We start from the raw sequence: 18,787 nt of genomic DNA, 5'->3' as shown, positions 1-18,787 counted from the left end.
TGTCCTTGTCCGGTACACACATGTTGATGTGTAATGACAAGCTGTGTGTGTGTGTGTGTGTGTGTGTGTAGTTACTTTTTTCTAATTCCAGTTCTGACTTGTTCAGTGTGTTATTTGCACACTGAAAACTGGAAAAAGACATTTAACATCACCTCGATAACAATGCTCGAGGCAGCGGGTGAGGCATCAGACACGTATGATATGCCTGATGTTAATCCCAAAGCTAATATTTAAAGAAAATAATTATGCACTGTTTTCAAAACTCTCACCAAAAGAGCAACTTATGGGGTACTCAATTTATGGGGTACAATGTTGTTTTTAGAAGAATGTCATTTAACATTTAACTTTGTGTAACACTGCGTTTTTACTTTGGCTCTGTTTGCTGTATCCCACACCTGTTCTGTTCTGTTGCTTAAAGCTCTCACAGCTGCAGAACCTGTGCAGAAAACACTATCGAGTCTAAAGTTTTGAAAAGACTTGCAGTGGCACTAAAAAGGATTTGGACACTTAATCCATGCATCCAACATATAAACATTGCACTTTCAAAATGAATATTTTCACATCAAAAATGTCTTAATACTAAAAGAATAGACAACTTATTTAGTTCAGCATGTATTCTACTACTATAATGCAACCAAGTATTGATGATTTGGTGGCCAAAGGTAAAATAATAGTTCACTTAAAAATTCACTAAAATGTATGAGCGCTATTATAATTAATTGTTTACTATGTATAATTTTTAAGTATTAATTTGGAAGGATATGCTTCACCTTCAGGATCTATGGAGATTTATGTTGCGAACACTCATCAAGTCACTTATGCTCACCAAAGCTACATTTATTTGATCAAAAATATTGTAAAAACAGTATCTGTAATACTATTACATTTAAACATTTTATAATGTAATTTATTCCTGCGATGGCAAAGCTGAATTTTCAGCAACCATTACTTCAGTCTTCAATGTCCCATCATTGTTTAATGAATAGAAAGTACAAAAGAACAGCATTTATTTGAAATAATAAACTTTTGTAACATTATAAATGTCTTTAGTGACTAATGAACGTATTATTATTATTATTGCTTTTTTAAACCTTACTGACCGCAAACAAAGTGTAAGTGATTCATGAAAAGGCAGTAAATTGTAAATATATATAGAAAAACGATCAATGCTGATTTTCATCATTTCCTGCTTCCTTTTTGCATTTAACATTGTATTTTTAGCAACTAGCATTGTGCACCATTTTAACATTAACCGAATAAAAAAAAAATCATATTGACCCCAGACTTTTCAATGTTGCCAATATCCCCTAAAATGATATTAGGTGACTAAGAGGAGTGTAATCTGTTCCAAATTTAGGAATTTTTTTATTTTATTTTATCTAATGCAATACAATTAATTAAAAATGATGTATGTTGTAGGCCAATGTATGTTCATAAATGAGATATTTATGCACAGTTCCTCCAGCTTCTATAAACACACTGGCTTGTTTACTGATTGAGTGTGCTGCTATCATATGTAAACAAGCAAAATATGTGTGAAACCTTTATGTAGTTTCATCATTGTGTGTATTATACACACAAGCAGCGGTGTGTGTGTAAGGTAGGTGAAGCATGCCTGGGCACTTGTGTAGTCGGTTACTTACTAACACACCAAGGTTCACTGTATTCACCCTTCGTTTGTTTGTACACTGTGTTTGTTTTGTGTGATCTCTGTTTCTCCATGCCCCTAATGCTGTCACTCTCTCCACATGTGTCTTTTTACCATGATGCACCTGCTTTTCCACCTCATCTTCACCTCTTCACCCCTGTGCTGTTCGTTCGTTTGTTCGGGTGATGGGGCTCCTAGCCTCCTAAAAAGAGGTTGGATTATAATCCTGACTACTCCACACATGCTGTGGCACAGGTAAATCTACCTTCCTGTCCATGCATCCATCTTTCCTTTGCTGTTTGTTTGTATTATATCTCCTTCTTTCTCCTTTCCTATTGCCTTTTCTCCTGCTCCATCATTTATTTAGCAAACAACAAATGCCAAAAAAAATGTACCAATATAGTGTAAATATTTATTTTTAGTTTATTAGAGTAGTGTTTACTCTGTTGAGTGAAAAATGTTGCAATGTATTCAGTGTCAAGAACATGTATTTAATTTTATTTTTTGTAGTTTTTACTAGAAATCTGCAAGTTAGAATGTTCAGGGTAAAATCTACGCTGCATGTGTACATTTTAATAAAACAAACACTAAACTAAATGTGAAACTTCATTTGCGCTTTCCTGGAATGACACTACTGAAAAATATAGCTAAATAATGAACACCGACAAATGCTTTTTCATAACTGCTTTTTTAAATCAGAATGTATTTTTGTATTATTTGATTTGCTCACCCCCTGATGTCATTCTTGATCTTGACTTGATCTTTCTAGCAAAACACAAAAGAGATATTTAGAAACACTGGTTTGACTTTAGTTTAACCTCCATTGTATAGACATTGAGATATTTCTTAGAATCTACTAATTCATGTTCCACAGAAAAAAAGAAAATCATACAGGTTTGGAATGACATGAGGATACAAAAATGATGATAGAATTTTCTTTTCTCTCTCTCTCTCTCTCTTACAGTTTTCCTCTGATGAATGAATGTGTTTATGTGCATGTCTGTGTTGGGAGTTTTTATAGGTTTGTTATTTTAAAATATGTTGTTTGAGAAGAGTCACATGCTCACAAGTACTACTGAAATGCATTCTCTCCTGTGCCTGTGAACTGGCTTTTTTAAACGCTTCTTATTTGACCAATCAGAATTGGTGTGTTAAAAATGCTGTGTTGTCAGCAAGTGAGTCCTTTCTTTTCTCTGATCCAAGTCGCATGGATAAGCCTGAATGAACACCAGAGACTGCTGTAATGTGCTCAGATTTGTTCAAATTCACCCCAGGCTGTGTGAAAGGAAAGGAGGCGTGGCCATCCTGGACAACATAATAGACGGGGCTTCTTGTGACCTGGTGCCACGTGCAGCCTTTCTGGATCTGTACTGTTTTGTTCTCTGGCTTTTGTTGGTCTCCGCTTACTGTGGGGCCCTGGCCCTTTTTTATTCTTACCGGAGGTCAAAGTTCATTTTTTATAGTCCTTCAAGGTGGGATTGAGAGATGTGGAACCCTCAGCAGTCACGGCTGTCTTTGCGCATGCGGGGGGGAAGGTTTAGATTGTAGCGCAGCACGGGAGTGTTACACTTCTTTGTTCCCATGGATCTCACTCTTCTCTTTTGTTGTCTGCTCTCTTTCAGTCATCCCTCTATCTCTCGCCTTCCGAACGACCTGACGGCACTACAAGGTAAGCTTCCCTTTCATTCTTATATCAGTGTTTCTCACTCAGGCTCTTTAATTTCTCAGAGAAATGCCCTTTGGATATCCATTGGAGGACAGAACCTGAGCATCTTCAGTTTAATTTAATTTACTCAGGTTTTAAAAGTTCTGTCACTGTTTATTTATTTTTATTTTTTTGCTGTGTGTGTATATTAAATTTAAAATAAATATAAATAAATGTTATGCATTTAGCAGATGCTTTTATCCAAAGCGACTTACAGTGCTTTCAGGCTATACATTTTTACCTATCACCTTCTACCAATTGAGCTACAGGAACACTATATATATATATATATATATATATATATATATATATATATATATATATATATATATATATATATATATATATATATATATATATATATTGTGTATATATATATATTGTGTATATATATATATGTGTATATATATATATATATATATATATATATATATATATATATATATATATATATATATATATATTGTATATGTATTGTATATACTGTATATATATGAATTGGACATCCCATACTGTTGTGTGTATTTGAAGATTTATTGTTCATACCCTCTACGGATAATTTCTAGCTCAAAAACACTTGCTGTTCATATGGAATCTATAGAGTACTGGATATGGGAACCCATATTTTGGAATATTTAATGGGTAGAAGACCCTGTATTCAGAGTGTCATTGTCAATATAAGTAAAATGGTTTATTGTCCACTAGCTGGATCACTTTGGGTGATGTTTCCATTTTCAAAAATGGCATAAATAGCTTAGTCATTTGTATTATAAAATTACAGCGGTAGTCCCTTAATTATGTATATTTGGCCTTAAATGTTATATAAAATGTTGCATTAAAGTATTCAGTAATTCTATAAAACTTTAAAGTCATTAATAATGTTTTTCTTTTGTTATTTTATTTCATTATTGATCTGGGATTTTTGGGGATTCGTAGTTCTGCGAGTGACTACAAGACAAGGCGAAAGTCGGAACCATCTGTCACTCAAGCCAACACAGGAAGTGAGCAGAATGTCAGTCAAGTGTTTTCCCGCCCACTGGATGCCAGTAAAGCACAGACACTGAAGAAGCCCACCATACGTTCCTCGCCCTCCTCACCATCCAGACCCAAAGGTAATTTCAGACACACTCAAACTCGAACAGAACATGCTAAACTGATCGAATCTGTTGAAGACATTTAGATTATGCATTATTGTCTAATGACATATTAAATTAGGACTCCATTATTTTGTGCAGAGGAACTGTTTGATGGATTTGTTCTGTTACCATTCTATCAGAATGTTTTGTTTGATTTGTGCCAGAAACCGAAAAGACCGCACTTCTCTTATTCTATCATTAGATCATCACATTTGTGGTTGTTACCTGTGTACAATTTTTAGATGATCGTAACTGCTTGAAACTGCATATTCTCCTCTGTCTATCTTAACTATACTGACGCATTCTCACTAATTGTCACGTTTACTGATATCGTTTTTCTCTCACTCAGCTGAGCTCACTAACCAGCTTTCCTGTCTCCTCTTTGTCATGCTGCATTGGACGTTATTTTAATTCACAGCTGGAGACGCTAGTGAGTCACTCTCCTCCTGTATGAGCTCTCCAGGTATGGAGCGCCCTTCCTCCCATCTCTCCTCAGACTCCCTCACTATCTCCACACCAACCTGGCGTGGCTCCAAGCGCTCCATCTGCTTCAAGAACGGTTGGCAGACAGGCCGGCATGAAGCTGCGGAGACTTGGAGTAGTGTTGACGATGAATCTGTCGTGACTCCTTCATCACCACGGCTCAAATCACGCAGCTGTGATGACTTGCTGTCTGATGGACATGGTGCTAATAATAATGGGAGAGCGTCCACTTCTGTGACTACCACTCGCTCTGAAAGTGCAGATTCATTGCTTGATGAAGACACTCCACAGAAACCTCAAGTAAAAAGTCTTACCTCATCTCCCAGGGGGCGCCGACATCACCGGCGTAAGATGCCACACGATGCTCCAGGTTTCCTTCAGCTCTACAAGAAAATGCACCACATAGACAGAGAACAATTATTGCCCTCAGAGGTGATCCGTTCTGTACGTGCAAGAATCCTTGAGCTGGAGCGGCTACAACAACAACAGAGGCACAACCTCCACGGATGGGCACCTTTTGGTAATGAGGTACCACGACAAATGGTCCCAAACCGTATATCGGAATATGAACAGCTTATCCAGAAATCCAAGTCCATGCCAGACCTTGGTGATGAAAATGCCCCATCAGGCACCACCACACCAGGGTCCTCGAGGGCCAGCAGCTGTCCCAAACGACGCTTTTCTGTGGAATCACTTTTGGAGGAGGAGGATCCTCCAGAAAGGGCTCGAAGTCCCCCTGAGGGACAGCCAAGACCAGGACAAGACAACAGTAGCCTGGTGCAAATTTATGGGAAGAACCAGAGGCAGCATCAAGACTACTCAGACAGTGAGCAAGACGCATGTGCCTCCGAAATGAGTGACGTCCACATAGAAGGGTCTTCACTGTGTAGCGAGAGCGACCTGGATCATTGCTCACTTACCTCATCGGAAAGCTTCTTCGGTTCTGGGCAGCATCACCATCATGGACACCATCATCATGGACAACGTTACCACCGCCACCATCACCTCCACCAGAGTGTGGGTCAGAGTCAAGGTTACCAACACCGCCACCTCATCAGCTCCTGTAAGGGTCGCTGCCCTGCATCCTATACACGATTCACCACCATGCTAAAACACGAGAGACAACAAGAAAGGGCTCGGCAGGAGTCCCACACTGCCGCTACGTCTCCACTAGCGCAACAGTCACCCAGTGAGTCAGGCCTTTCAAAACTGGCCTTCCTGGTCAGCCCTGTGCCTTTCCGCCGGAAACGAGGCTCCCCACCAACCCAACGGCGACACTGCAGAAGCGGTCGGCCAAAATCCAAAACCGCAATTTATGAGGCTTTAGATGCCGCTTTGCAGGACATTTATGACCACATAAGGGCGGAAAGGGGGCAGGGACCAGCAAGGTTGCCAGATGATAGCATATTGCGGCGGTTATTGGAGGAGTTGCTACCAGACGTGCCCAAACGTAGCTCCTCCTTGCGGGCACAGAGAGGGTCCGGCTCCCCCTCCTCGCTCAATGTCAACCAGCCTTACCATGGAGCCCACCAATGTGCCTCCTACCAGCAGCAACACCACCTTACAGACGCCTCCAACAACAACCAGCATAATGCTAATGCTAATGTGCACTGCTACTCAGGTGCAGCTAGTTCTCAAGAGTTTTCCTTTTGTTTCGAATCATTTTTGCAAAATCCTCATATCATTACCTCAAGCATTCCCTACCAAAAACATGCAAGTGCTTTTACTTCTTTTTCACCTAAACAGAATGCGTCATTATCATGGCACCAAGTGTCCAATCTTTATATTTGTGTAATTATAAATTATAGTATATTTAGATTGACTGACTTTTTTAAGCGGAGTCCTTTGATTTCCTATGTTCATAAATTGAGTTAGAACCATAAATAAAGAAGAAGTCAGCTCGTTTTTTGGGGGGAGATTCCCATTCTAGAAAGTATTTCAATGGACAAAAATCAGTTTTCAATGTTTTTGTTCTTTTTATAGTACATTAGCTAATAGTTAGCTTTAATGCTAACACAAAAGCTCTGATTATGAATACATGTAATATTTTATTTCTTTCTGTTCATTTATAATGATAAATGTGGAAAAGAAGTATTAGCAGTTTTTGGGGCACTAAATGTCAATCCAGTATATGCATGATGTGTTTCATCGAGCTTAAATTTTGACTTTTGATTTTGTGCCCTTACCATTGTGTTATTTATTTTTTTATTTTTTTTGGGTTGTTGTTGTTTTATTTTAATTTTTTTCTGATGTATGAAATACTGTTGTACATATGCGTATTTGCTTGCTTTGTATGTACTGTATTTTGTATGTATTTGGTTTTTTTTTTTACAAATGGCTCTATGATGACTAATATTTGGGCCATTATTTTAGGTCAAGTGCATGCCATTTTATGTCATATTGTGTATATCCAGATCATCCCTCTTTTTTTACCCTAAATTTGAAATAAATATTTGTATAATTTTAAAGAAGTCTCATTTTCCTTTTGACACCAATGGAATGCATGTGTTGCCACCATGAACTCTTTCGGTTAGTTTTCTTTCGGTTGACGTTTTCTCTGTTTCCACAGATCAGGGCTCTGATGCAGGACGTCTCACACCACAAAGCAGAAGACCCACGCCAGAAAGAGAGGTAAAAATGCTGCTTTACTCATTCCATTTTTACATTAATTAGTTTTAATTTAATAAGAACAATGATTAGTAAATAATTATATGGTGACCTTAAATACTGAATCATTATTGCTTTATACCATAAATCCCATGACCCCTTTAACCTCGTATTTGGCTTGGCTATGCAAATGTTGGATAGCTGATGGTCTTTTTGCTGGCCTCCAAGCAGACGACCTATCTAATATTGTCTTCTCTCCTCCATCAGAAACAGTCTGCCAGGGCTATTTATGATTTTAAAGCTCAGTCTGCAAAGTGAGTATATATAATTAATCTGAGAAACTCTGTCTGGCGCATGCAGATAACATCACAGCATCTCACTGAATTTGAATTCACAAAGAGCTAAGTCAGCTTTTTGTTTGTGAAAGTGTGTTTAATTAATTCTACTCTTGCCTATCCATTCAAAGCTTTTTATTTCATTTTGTTTTGCATTTTCCTTTGTGCAGTTTTTGCTCTTGTGCTTTTTGCATACTAACTTGCTTTATGTCAAATTGGTCTCTGGATCAGCAATCCTGCTCTGAGCTCAGTGTCATTGCATGAAATTGTCAGCTTGGTTGCTTCAGTAGAAAAATTAGAAATGTGATATACAGAATATAGATTTAGGCGAGTCACTGGTATAAATGTTCTCTTTATTATATATGTAATGAATGTTCATGGTCACATATGCATGTTTATTGCATATCGCAGGGAAATTTCCTTTAAGAAAGGTGATGCTGTCAGCATCATCAGACAGATTGACAGTAACTGGTATGAGGGGGAACACAGAGGACGGATTGGGATTTTCCCCATCTCTTATGTCGAGGTAAATTTGAAATAATCTATTTTATTGAAGTAACTGCTGACACATGCTTAATCACATTCCCTCTCGCTTCCTCGTTATTTCTCTCATTTTCTCCTTCAGAAGGTGGCGTCTCCAGAGCGGAGGCAGCCTGTCAGGCCTCCTCCTCCGGCTCAGGTTCGAGAGATGGGAGAAGCCATAGCACGATACAACTTCAATGCTGACACTAACGTGGAGCTTTCTCTTAGAAAGGTGAGTATAAACCCCTGTATCACACTACCATCTTTCAGTCGTGCACTCTCTATCGCACCCCACCATGAATTGCATATTTAAAGCATGCATGCATGTTTTTGCTGTTGTAGGGGGAGCGAGTGATCCTGCTAAGGAAGGTGGATCAGAATTGGTATGAAGGAAAGATTCCTGGTTCAAACAAGCAGGGCATTTTCCCAATGTCCTATGTCGATGTGACCAAGGGCTCTCCTTCCAAGAGCCCCAGTCACCAAGGAGACACGCACACATACAGGGCACATAAGGTATGTCTATAGCATCGGTTTTTGACCGTCACCTCCACAAAGTCTGTCCTATAAGTCCAATAAGTTCATAAACCAGTCTCCTTGATTTCTTTTTCCTTTGCTCAAGGACTATACAGAGTCCTCCCATTTGCAGTGTCTTGATTCTGCCACTAAGACACACCTTCAGACAGTCACTAGCGAATGGCTGTCTCTAACATTGGGTGTCTCTACCACTTGCCAATCTTCTTGTGGCAGTCCACTCCCACCCACCCCTCCTCCATTACCCAGCAATCTACACTACGCTGGCCCCCAGTCCCCCCCTCCACTTGTGCGAAGGTCCACCCCACCAAGAAGCCTTTCCTCAAAATGCTCCCCTTTTCCTAGCCAAGGACCAATTACTTCAGAGTTCTCAAATATTTTGCTTTATTCTCATGAACATCTCTACAGAGATGAACTGACAGCAATAGATGTACCAGAAACATTTGGTTTACCAGTGAAACAGATTACAGACCATAATCAAGCTCTGTTAGGAATGGAAAGAAAGGGGCATGATGGTAAAAAGTTCTTAGAAGACATGTATTTAAAGGAGCAAAGCTTGAAACAAAACCATGACCCATCCCAGCTAATAAACAAACCTGACCCACATGGCGAACTTATGTCAATGTTTCTGAAAAATCAACTTTATAATGAACTTGAATTCCGATTGGCCAGTCGATCAAAAAACATGGCTAAACGAGAAGTATTACCTGATAAGCCACTGTCCATCAGCGCAAGCCACAAATCAGAAAATATACTGGATAAACATCATGATATCTATGAGAAAAAGGCTGAGGAGCTGCTGTCAGTCCTTTTGAATGAGAAAACAGAGATTTACAGTCCAGTAGAAGCTATAAAATGGGAGGAACTTCCTGAGTTGTACATAAAGGAAGAGGATGATGAAACAAACAACAGATCAGGCTTGGAAATGGTTTCAAAAAAAGAGGTAGAACATGCAGTGTGACAAAAGCATGATAGTCTGGTGGTGTGAAATCTCTTATAACCTTAAGTTTAACGATACAATTTTTACATTTTAAATACTAAAAAAAAAAAAAAAAAAAAATTATACAGAACATTATTTGCATGTTCATTGACTAAATTAAAGGGGCCATATTCAACTTAAATTTTTTAATTTAAACTTAAATTCCACAAATGTATGCCCACTCCATGATTATAACGTTCTGTTATGTTATAAGCATATACTGCAGTCATTGTTGTCTGCTGCTTTAAATGCTCAAGCAATGGAGTCTTATTGGCTGTCAATGCGTTTATCATTCATGAGTTAATCAAAAAAGAAAATGATTTCAGCTATATTGTTCTTCTGCTGTTATTATTATAGCTGTGGTGTGAGCTTCCCCATTCTTATGGAATTATAATGATTATTAAATCCTTAGTTATTGTTACAGTTATTGTCCTTGGTGTGAAGAGACTTGTAAATGACTTAAGAAATAAGGGTTACTTTTTGGTTGCTGGTCTTAAGCAGGGTCCATAGCTTGGAAAGGTGTCTAGATAACAATTTTGCTTAAAAAAAAGAATAGGGGAAACAGGTCTACTATAAGAAAACAATATTTACAGATTTATATTTATTTTCAGGGCAATAGAGCTTATTTTATCCCTCAAATTCTATTTGCCACAGTGTTTAACAGTCTTATTCTCACTATTCTAAAAAAAAGACAATTTTAAAAATAATAAAACAGGGGGTTAATACGATAACTGATGGTTACGTGGTAAATATTTCTGAACATAAATATATAGCTACCTCAATCCTGTTTCAAAAGATAAAGGAAAATCCCGTTAACTATGATATGGCCCCTTTTAATAGTCTTTGTCACACTAGTTGTGTGTATAACTTTGACAATCTAGTTCAAAGTTGTGAAAGTTGTAGTTGAACAGCTCTGTCTTTCTCTTTACCAGGCTGATTCCTCCTCCATCACTCCATCTCTGCCATTCTCCACCTCCCCCATGCCTAATTCCTCCTTTACTCTCTCTTCCACTAGTTTTTCTCCATCACACATTGAATCATCTGCCTCTGCTGTTCACTATTCTCCACCGTCTTCTTCCAAAGCTACTCCATGTCCTCCTCCTTCTTCTATTCCTCTTGCTTCATCTCTTCCTTTGGTGCCTTATTCCTCGTCTGTCCTCCAAACCTCAGTTGCTTCTTCTCCTTCAGACTCTCCTCTCCCTCCATTATCTCTCTCCACTCCTCCTCCATCTCCTCCAAACTCCCCAATCCCTCTTCCTCCTCCTCCTTCATCGACTCTCAATATTCCTACTTCTTTGCCTATTTCTTTCCCTTCTAACTATCAGTCATCTCCTTCTCCACCTCCCTCATTTCCGCAACCCCTTCCTCCATCCTCTCACCTTTCCTCTCCTACTTCCACTCCTATTTTCTCAAATATCCCTTCCTCCCACTCTCCTCCTCCCCATCTCTCCCAAATCCCTCCATCTCCTCCTTCATCTCCTATTCCTTCTTTGCATCCTCCTCTTTATTCCTCCTGCCAGCCTCTTCTTCCAACTATTCCAGCCTCTCCACCCTCCACTCCCTCTCCTCCTCCATCTTCTTCAGACCACGTCCCATCTCCTCCCAGGTCTCCTTCACACCTCACCTCTCCTCCTCCATCCTCTGTGTCTGTAGTCTCCACTCAGCCCTCTTTTCCTCCTCTCTCCCCACGTTCACAGCCTCGTTCTCCTAAGATTAAGGTAAAAAGAATGAACAAAACAATGTATTCAGGGCTGCTGTGTGATGCATGTGATACAACCTGTAACGTTTTCAACATTAAACAAAGATTAAAAGTAAGATCATATGGTTATGCACCTTGAACACTCAGGGGAAAAAAAGAGGCTTGTGTTGCAGAAGTATTAATTTGACACAATTACAAGGGTTTTAAGTAAGTTCTTAAAGGGCTAGTTGACCCCAAAATGAAAATTTTGTTATTATATATGCATCCTCATATTGTTCCAAACCACCAATAGAAATATAAAGCTTCCAAGCTGTTCCTGATGAGCAGAGCCAAGCTGCGACATATAAACCACTTTTATGGTGCCTTTTTGGTGTTTTCTGTTGCCATGCAAAATATATCAATACAATTGGACATTGGATGTTAAATTCTGCAAGCTGAATAGTTGATTAAAGGCGGGCATACACAGTGCGATTTTCACACACGCGTTCGACTTGATCACTTGTATGACATCAAAGTATAGCGGGAGCGATTCGACTGCTTTGGATCCGTGTGCTCTCTTAAGCCGGGCATACACTCTGCGATTTTCATCCGATTTTGAGCCGAATTCTGACTCGTGCAACTCTTTTTCAGGTCGGGCCGATTTTCAGCATTTTCGTGCATCGTTTGCCGTTAGTGTGAGCAATCAGATCGCAACTCCAAGATCGGACCGTACAGTGAGCGCATAAAAATCGTGAGCTTTGGCTTTACATCGCATGCGATCTACTCGTACAGTGTGAGTTGGTACCTTGCCGAAATCGCACAGAAATCGCACAGTGTATGCCCGGCCTTATCGCTCTCACGGTCCTTTAATGTCATACAGTGATCCTTCTGTGCAGCGCTGCTTCAGGTTGAACGCACCTATTAACTTCGTGCGATTGCTTCGGAAGTTGGCAGGTCGTAAAATCGTGTCGTATATCACCTCGTCTGTACGATTTTCAGATAAACTCACTCGTGACGTGTGCGTGGACTTATAATCTTCCGACCATCCCTATCTCACCGTGTACGCCCGCCTTAATCGACATTTGCGAAGTCATGCAGTTTGTGATGGACAGATTGCTAATAGCAAGTCTATGGTAATACAATACATCAGGCAGGACATCCAAATTCTCGCCTATCATTCATCAACCTCAAATATGGCTTATCATCTGAAATATGTATTAGCAACTTTACATGGCCACTTAATCTAATGTTAAGCTTGAGAAATGTGCACTATTGAAGTGTCTGTGTAGCGTGTGGAAGATGATCAGTAGTGCTCACTGCAGGACAGATTGAGGCGCAGGTGCTTCACTTGCTCTTAAAATACTCTCTTATTTTTGTCATATGGATAAGAGTAATAAATCCTTCAAATCTGTAAAGACTCAAGGGTTGTTGGGTTTTTTTTTTTTTTTTTTGCACTCACAATAACAACAAATCGTACTTTTGTAAAATAATGAAAGCAAACAGGATGTGCTTTCTGCCATCTCTGTCTCTGTGAACTTGAGTTGTGTCTCTGTGAATGTAAATGCGGTCTCCTTACCGTTTTTCCCTGACACATTCATAATCATTACTTCTGCTGTACACTGTGGCAAGCTTTATGCTTGTTCTTGAGCACTTATTAGGCTATGTAGGCAATTAAAGGCTCATTATAATGATTTAAATGGTTTGTTAATAAACGTGCGATTAGTCAACTAATGCTTCAAATGTACGACAACTAGTCGACCAGAAAATTCCTTAGTCGAGGACAGCCTAAGAATTTAGATAAATAATTTGGTGGCTAAACTCACTTGCAGCATTTGCAATTATTGTTTTAGTTATTAGTGTTTATTTTTAATTATTTTTATTTTTAATTGATACCAAACAGTATATAATTTTAAGATGAGCAATTTATTGTTAATGAGTCATAACATACAGTGACAGAATTACAGATTTTTTTATTTTATTTAATTTTTTCACTAATGACAGATTTTTGTGTACAAGATTTTAATATCTGTATCCTTGCATTTCTGTACTTATTAGATGGGTACTTAAATGGGATATATGACATTGTTTCAGTTTTATGTTAAGGGACGTAACATTTCACAAGCTTAAGGTATTCACCACCCCAATCACAATGTACTGAATAGCTGGCCAATCAGCATGCACCTCGCTTTTCATACCGATGAGCTTTGTAGAAATCCACACATTTAAGAAAGGCGGGGCACAGAGGAGAAACAATAATGTACAGTATGTGGAAAATAATGTTTTTTGAACCTTAAACTGCAAAAAAAAAAAAAAAAAAAAAAAAAAAAAAATTTTTACATTTGCATTACACCAGATTTTTAGCTAGGTCAACAGCTAGTGATTAATATGACTTTTTATTGCAAGATACATGACAGTTTTTATATTCATCATTTCATTATTTTAAATATGGCATGTATTAATAATAGTGTGTGTGAGAAGGGTGCGTTTTTATATGTATAACTATGTTTTGGACTGAAGTTATCACATCCCTAATAATTCAAGGAATGACTTAACTAAAATAGAATTAACATTGGTATTAAGCTTAAGACTGAAAATGAGATTGTAAATAACACTGAGATGGATTTTGTATGAGCGTGCTGATCTCTGATTGGTTGCCTTGAATTTGATTCTTGCAGACAGTTTATAATCAGGAAGTGGTGGTTGAGGGTAAGCCACCACTTAGCCCCATTTCCACCAGGAGGCGCTGTTTATCTCCCTGTTTATCACCCAGTAGAGCAAGAAGGGTAGGATGGAGTGTGCTGTGACACTAGCAGCAGTGCAGACTGGGAAATGAAGTCCTTTCTAATCCCTTTTCTAATTCTCTGGACGCATCATGGGTGGATTTCCTCTTTGTGTGTGTTGTAACACAACAGGTCTTCTCTAAACTCTGTGACGACGATGAAGTCTCACACTATGACATCCTGTGGCTGGATTTGGCATGATATTCTGACACCTTAAAGTGTTGTATGCACACCATACTGACACTTCCCTCTCTCTTTCTCTCAGAAAATGATGCAGGATTCTCAGCATTCAGGTGGTGACCCGTAAGTACACTTTTAAAATTTTTCAGATACGTTTCACTGTTATTTTGTTTATTCACCATCAGAACATAAACAGCACATTTACAAATGTAAATTATTTTAATTTCACTTAAGCTTCCGAGCTGTGTTCAACTATGTGCCTCGTAATGAGGATGAGCTGGAGCTGAAGGATGGGGACGTTATTGATGTTATCGAAAAATGTGATGATGGCTGGTTTGTGGGTACGTTTTTTTTTTTTAAATTACAGCATCTCTGCAAATGGTATATACTTTTTTATTAATGAGACTACTCAGTATGACTTAATAAATTAAATGTATGTACACTACTATTAAAATTTTGGGGGTCAGTAATATTTTTTTTTTATATATATATAAATTAATGCTGTTATTTAGCAAGGATGTATACAATTGATCAATATTTAAAAGCTGCTTAAAAAAGACTTTTACATTGTTACAAAACATAAATTTCAAATACATTTGTACATAATGTACATTATGTTATCATCTTTTATGCATTATGTAATGTAATCATGCTTTGCTGATAGTCTCTTTTTTTTTTTTAGGTACCTCTCGGAGAACCAAGTTATTTGGAACGTTCCCAGGAAACTATGTTAAACCGCTTTAATGGCACAAATATGGCCACTCCAGTGCCTACTGTGTAGGGCCAACAAGGCACCTCACCTTTGAGAAAGTGTGTGTGTCCATATGTGTGAGTGTGTTCACAACCACAGCAGTTTTAGCTCTGTCATGTCCACACAACTGAAGTTTATTTCACCTTGAGCTTTTTTTTTGCCATCACAGAGTCTCCTTATTGTTCTTTCATCTGCTATTCTGAATACAGCTCATTCAGGAAAGTTTTTCCTGTTATATTGGCATTTTGTAATTTTTCAGGATGCACTAGAGTTAGTATGGCGAGGATTGAAGCAGCCATGGTATTGAGTGAGGTCAGTAGATCAGTATAAATGGTAGACACATGGGAAAGTGTGTCTGAGAAGAAACCTCAGGCATCAGTGTTCAACTGAGTGTGTGTATGTGTGTGTGAGTATTGTGTATTAAACATTACAAAGTTAATAGCAATAGAGTCCACTGGTTATAGATGAGGATGGATAGTTTTATTAAAATTAGCTAAAGGTGAAATCATGGACAATTATGAAATTGCTCATTCCCCTTGTGTGTGGCCAAAACCAATAAGTGATAGGACCAGATGTGCTTTAAACAGTTGTATAGGTAACAACACTTTTGACATACAGAATTACAAAATAACTGTCATTGAGCAATTTTTGCTGTTGCTGAAGTGGCAATCATTCATATACCATAGGATAATGTAATCAGTGCATTGTGGGTATTTGTATAAGTTGTCTGTTGAAAGTGCATTGATATTCTGGGAAGAAAAGATGCTTTTATGGAATTTGGTAACAAATATTTGATTAGTGAACTTTTTTCTAATGTTTACTTGTGAATTTTATGAACAGACTGAGTTTAAGAATTGTAAACCAGGTGTCAGTGAACCACCTTTAAAAAAAAAAATTAAGAAATAATAAAAAATAAAAAAACAAACAAAAATGTAAATCAATATTAAATCATTGCTTGTTTTAGTAATGATTGACAACAATGTTACAACAACAAGGTGAGCCTGCTCTGATGTTTCCATTTCTTATTTGTTAACCTAAATTAACTAATTTATCTAAAACGTAATTTCGAAAGTTTGATCTCTGATATAAAACTTAAATGATGTCATTTATCTGCCACGTTTCTCATGAGATTCACTCTTTTACAATTGCATCATATAACATAATAGAGAGAGTTGTTGGTCTTTGATGAATGTCTGTATGCTTGTCTGACGTTCAGTGTTATGTTAAGTTTTTCGAAGGATTTGTGTATCAGTATTTTCTGCACTAAGTGTATCACTTTTTGTGTTCTCATCTGAAAGCATAAAGCTTTTGTTGCATTGGCTTTTACAAGTATGTATATTTAGTATAAGGAAAAGTGTGTCTATGAATTTCACAGACAGCAGAGCAATCTTAAAGCACCTTAAACATTTATCGGTTCTACTTTTTTTTTCTTAAAGTTGAAGTGTGTAAGAATTTGGGTAATAAATAATTAATCTCCTTTTGTAGATTAATATGCAGGGACAACTACTGTAAGTAAACCTTTCATAGGTTGAATAATTTATAGCTTTGTTCATCCGAGCACAATCAATGGTTTGAGTTTGGGGCGGGGCTTTCTGTTTGTCTGACCAATGGCAGATGGGAAGTGTTTTGGAAACCTGTTTGAAAACAATTGCAATAATGTTTGATGGGACAGAAATGACACACTTCAGCTTTAAAATGTTTTAATAACACTGTTTGCATTTTCCAGCTTCACGGCTGTTTGCTGATTCTTTATTTGTCCTTTTGTATTGTACTGTACATGAGTTTCACTTGCATTATAAAGCCCTTCCTTTCTCACTTTTGCTTTCTTTCATCTGTTTTAGCCCTTAATACTTCATCACATGTGCCAAATTTCTTCTTCAACAACTCTGGTGCAAAAAAAGAAAGAAAACGTATGCAAAAAATAGACAAAAAGGATTATTGGGGACTAATAAAGGACTTTCTTCAGTACAGGATGGAGACTGATGCACACTCTAGTCAAACTGGATTTAGGAGATTTTTGTCACAGTTTGCAAACTACTGTCCTCTACTAAAGACAGTGGATTTTTTGGAAGACATTTTTTGCCTTTTTCCGTATAGCCTTTTGACTGAACAACATATAGTGTTATTTGATGTGTGTGCTTGATGAGCTGGTGAGCTTGAGAGAATCAAGTTTAACCTGCTCACTTTCAAATAAAGATTTCTTTCTCTGTCTCTCACTCTCTTTCTTTTTCTATCTTTCTCTGTCTCTCTCTCTCTCTATCTCTTTTTTGTTCCATATCCAATAAATTTTTGCTTAGTTATTCAAGCCTCTCTGTTTATCATTGCCTGTACAAACTGTGGGATTAAATTTTTTTCAAGTATTTTGCAACCTTTTAAGTTTTGTCTGCACCAAAAAAAAAAAAAAAATTAAATAGTAAAGCAATTGTTATTTATTGTAAAAAAAAATTAAAAAAAATAAATTAAAAAACAGGTTAACAAAATGATTTCACTAATGGACATTAAGTATTTTTTACATGACATTAAATTATAAAACTACAACGTTTATTAGTAAAAAAAAAAATTTGTAGTTACTAAGGCTGCATTTATTTCAAACAAAATGCAGCAAATACAGTTTTATAGTCAAACATTATTATTTAATTGTTTTGTATTTTAATATATATTTAAAAATTTAATTTATTCTTATGATAAAAAGCTAAATTAATGCAGTCATTAATGCATTCTTTAGTGTTTAGTGTAAAGACTTTAGTCTTTAGATCCTGAAGAAATCATGATGTTTAAGAAATTATATATTATTATTATTAGTAGTAGTAGTATTATTATTTTCAGGAATCCTTTTGAATAAAAAAACAGCATTTATTTGAAATGGAAAAGTCTTTACTTTCACTTTTGATCGACTTAATGCTGATGTGTTCATTTCTGTGAACTGGTAACACACAGGTCAAGCTTTTAGTTTAGTAACATTAAACCAAAAAAAAAAAAAAAAAAGGATAAAGGATTTACGGTCATTGACTTTTATCCAGTTTGGCCATATCCCTGAAAACCTTTTATGGAATAAATCAATCTGGCACGTTGAAATCTGATTTCTGGCAATGTCTTTGTGGTTACATCGTTACATTGATGTTAAACCTGAATATACATATATTATAATAGAGCTCAGTTATTTATGTTTATATATTTAAAGTGGCCTGAAACAAAAGAAAGAAAAGTAGGAATGGACCAGATAAGATGAGAGGAGAAGTAAGCCCAACTGTTTGTCTCTGAGAAAAGCAATGGAAGGAAACAGAAAAGAGTTTACATTTGAATCCATGTCTGCTGCCTTGAGTTTAGAATTACTATACAGATTGGAAGAGTATAATTAGGCCACACAAGAGGAGAAGATTTAAAAATGAGAGAAAACTGAACAGGGCTCTTCTTAAAAGTGTAACAGTGTGATCCAGATTGGTAATAAAAGA

The 18,787-nt window shown here is 37.2% G+C and overlaps 1 protein-coding gene across 3 annotated transcripts in view; it reads left to right on the top strand.

The window, feature by feature from the left end:
* The window catches only part of LOC127948652 (sorbin and SH3 domain-containing protein 2), a 92,320-nt gene extending 74,680 nt beyond the window's left edge, over positions 1–17,640 (top strand). For 2 of the 3 annotated variants that reach the window (XM_052545238.1, XM_052545240.1), the window contains 12 exons: positions 1,847–1,903; positions 3,271–3,317; positions 4,290–4,465; positions 4,908–6,593; positions 7,542–7,603; positions 7,847–7,893; positions 8,326–8,440; positions 8,540–8,668; positions 8,779–8,949; positions 14,670–14,707; positions 14,819–14,925; positions 15,267–17,640. In XM_052545238.1, the coding sequence (XP_052401198.1) occupies positions 1,847–1,903; positions 3,271–3,317; positions 4,290–4,465; positions 4,908–6,593; positions 7,542–7,603; positions 7,847–7,893; positions 8,326–8,440; positions 8,540–8,668; positions 8,779–8,949; positions 14,670–14,707; positions 14,819–14,925; positions 15,267–15,328 (2,697 nt within the window). In that variant the 3' untranslated portion in view covers positions 15,329–17,640. The other variant, XM_052545239.1, reaches the window with a different exon arrangement.
* The last annotated feature ends 1,147 nt before the right edge of the window (positions 17,641–18,787 follow it).

Source organism: Carassius gibelio, chromosome B1 (assembly GCF_023724105.1).
Source record: "Carassius gibelio isolate Cgi1373 ecotype wild population from Czech Republic chromosome B1, carGib1.2-hapl.c, whole genome shotgun sequence".
NCBI classification, from domain to species: domain Eukaryota; kingdom Metazoa; phylum Chordata; class Actinopteri; order Cypriniformes; family Cyprinidae; genus Carassius; species Carassius gibelio.
Note: the sequence above shows the minus strand (reverse complement) of the source record. Positions and strands in the feature narration are given on the sequence as shown.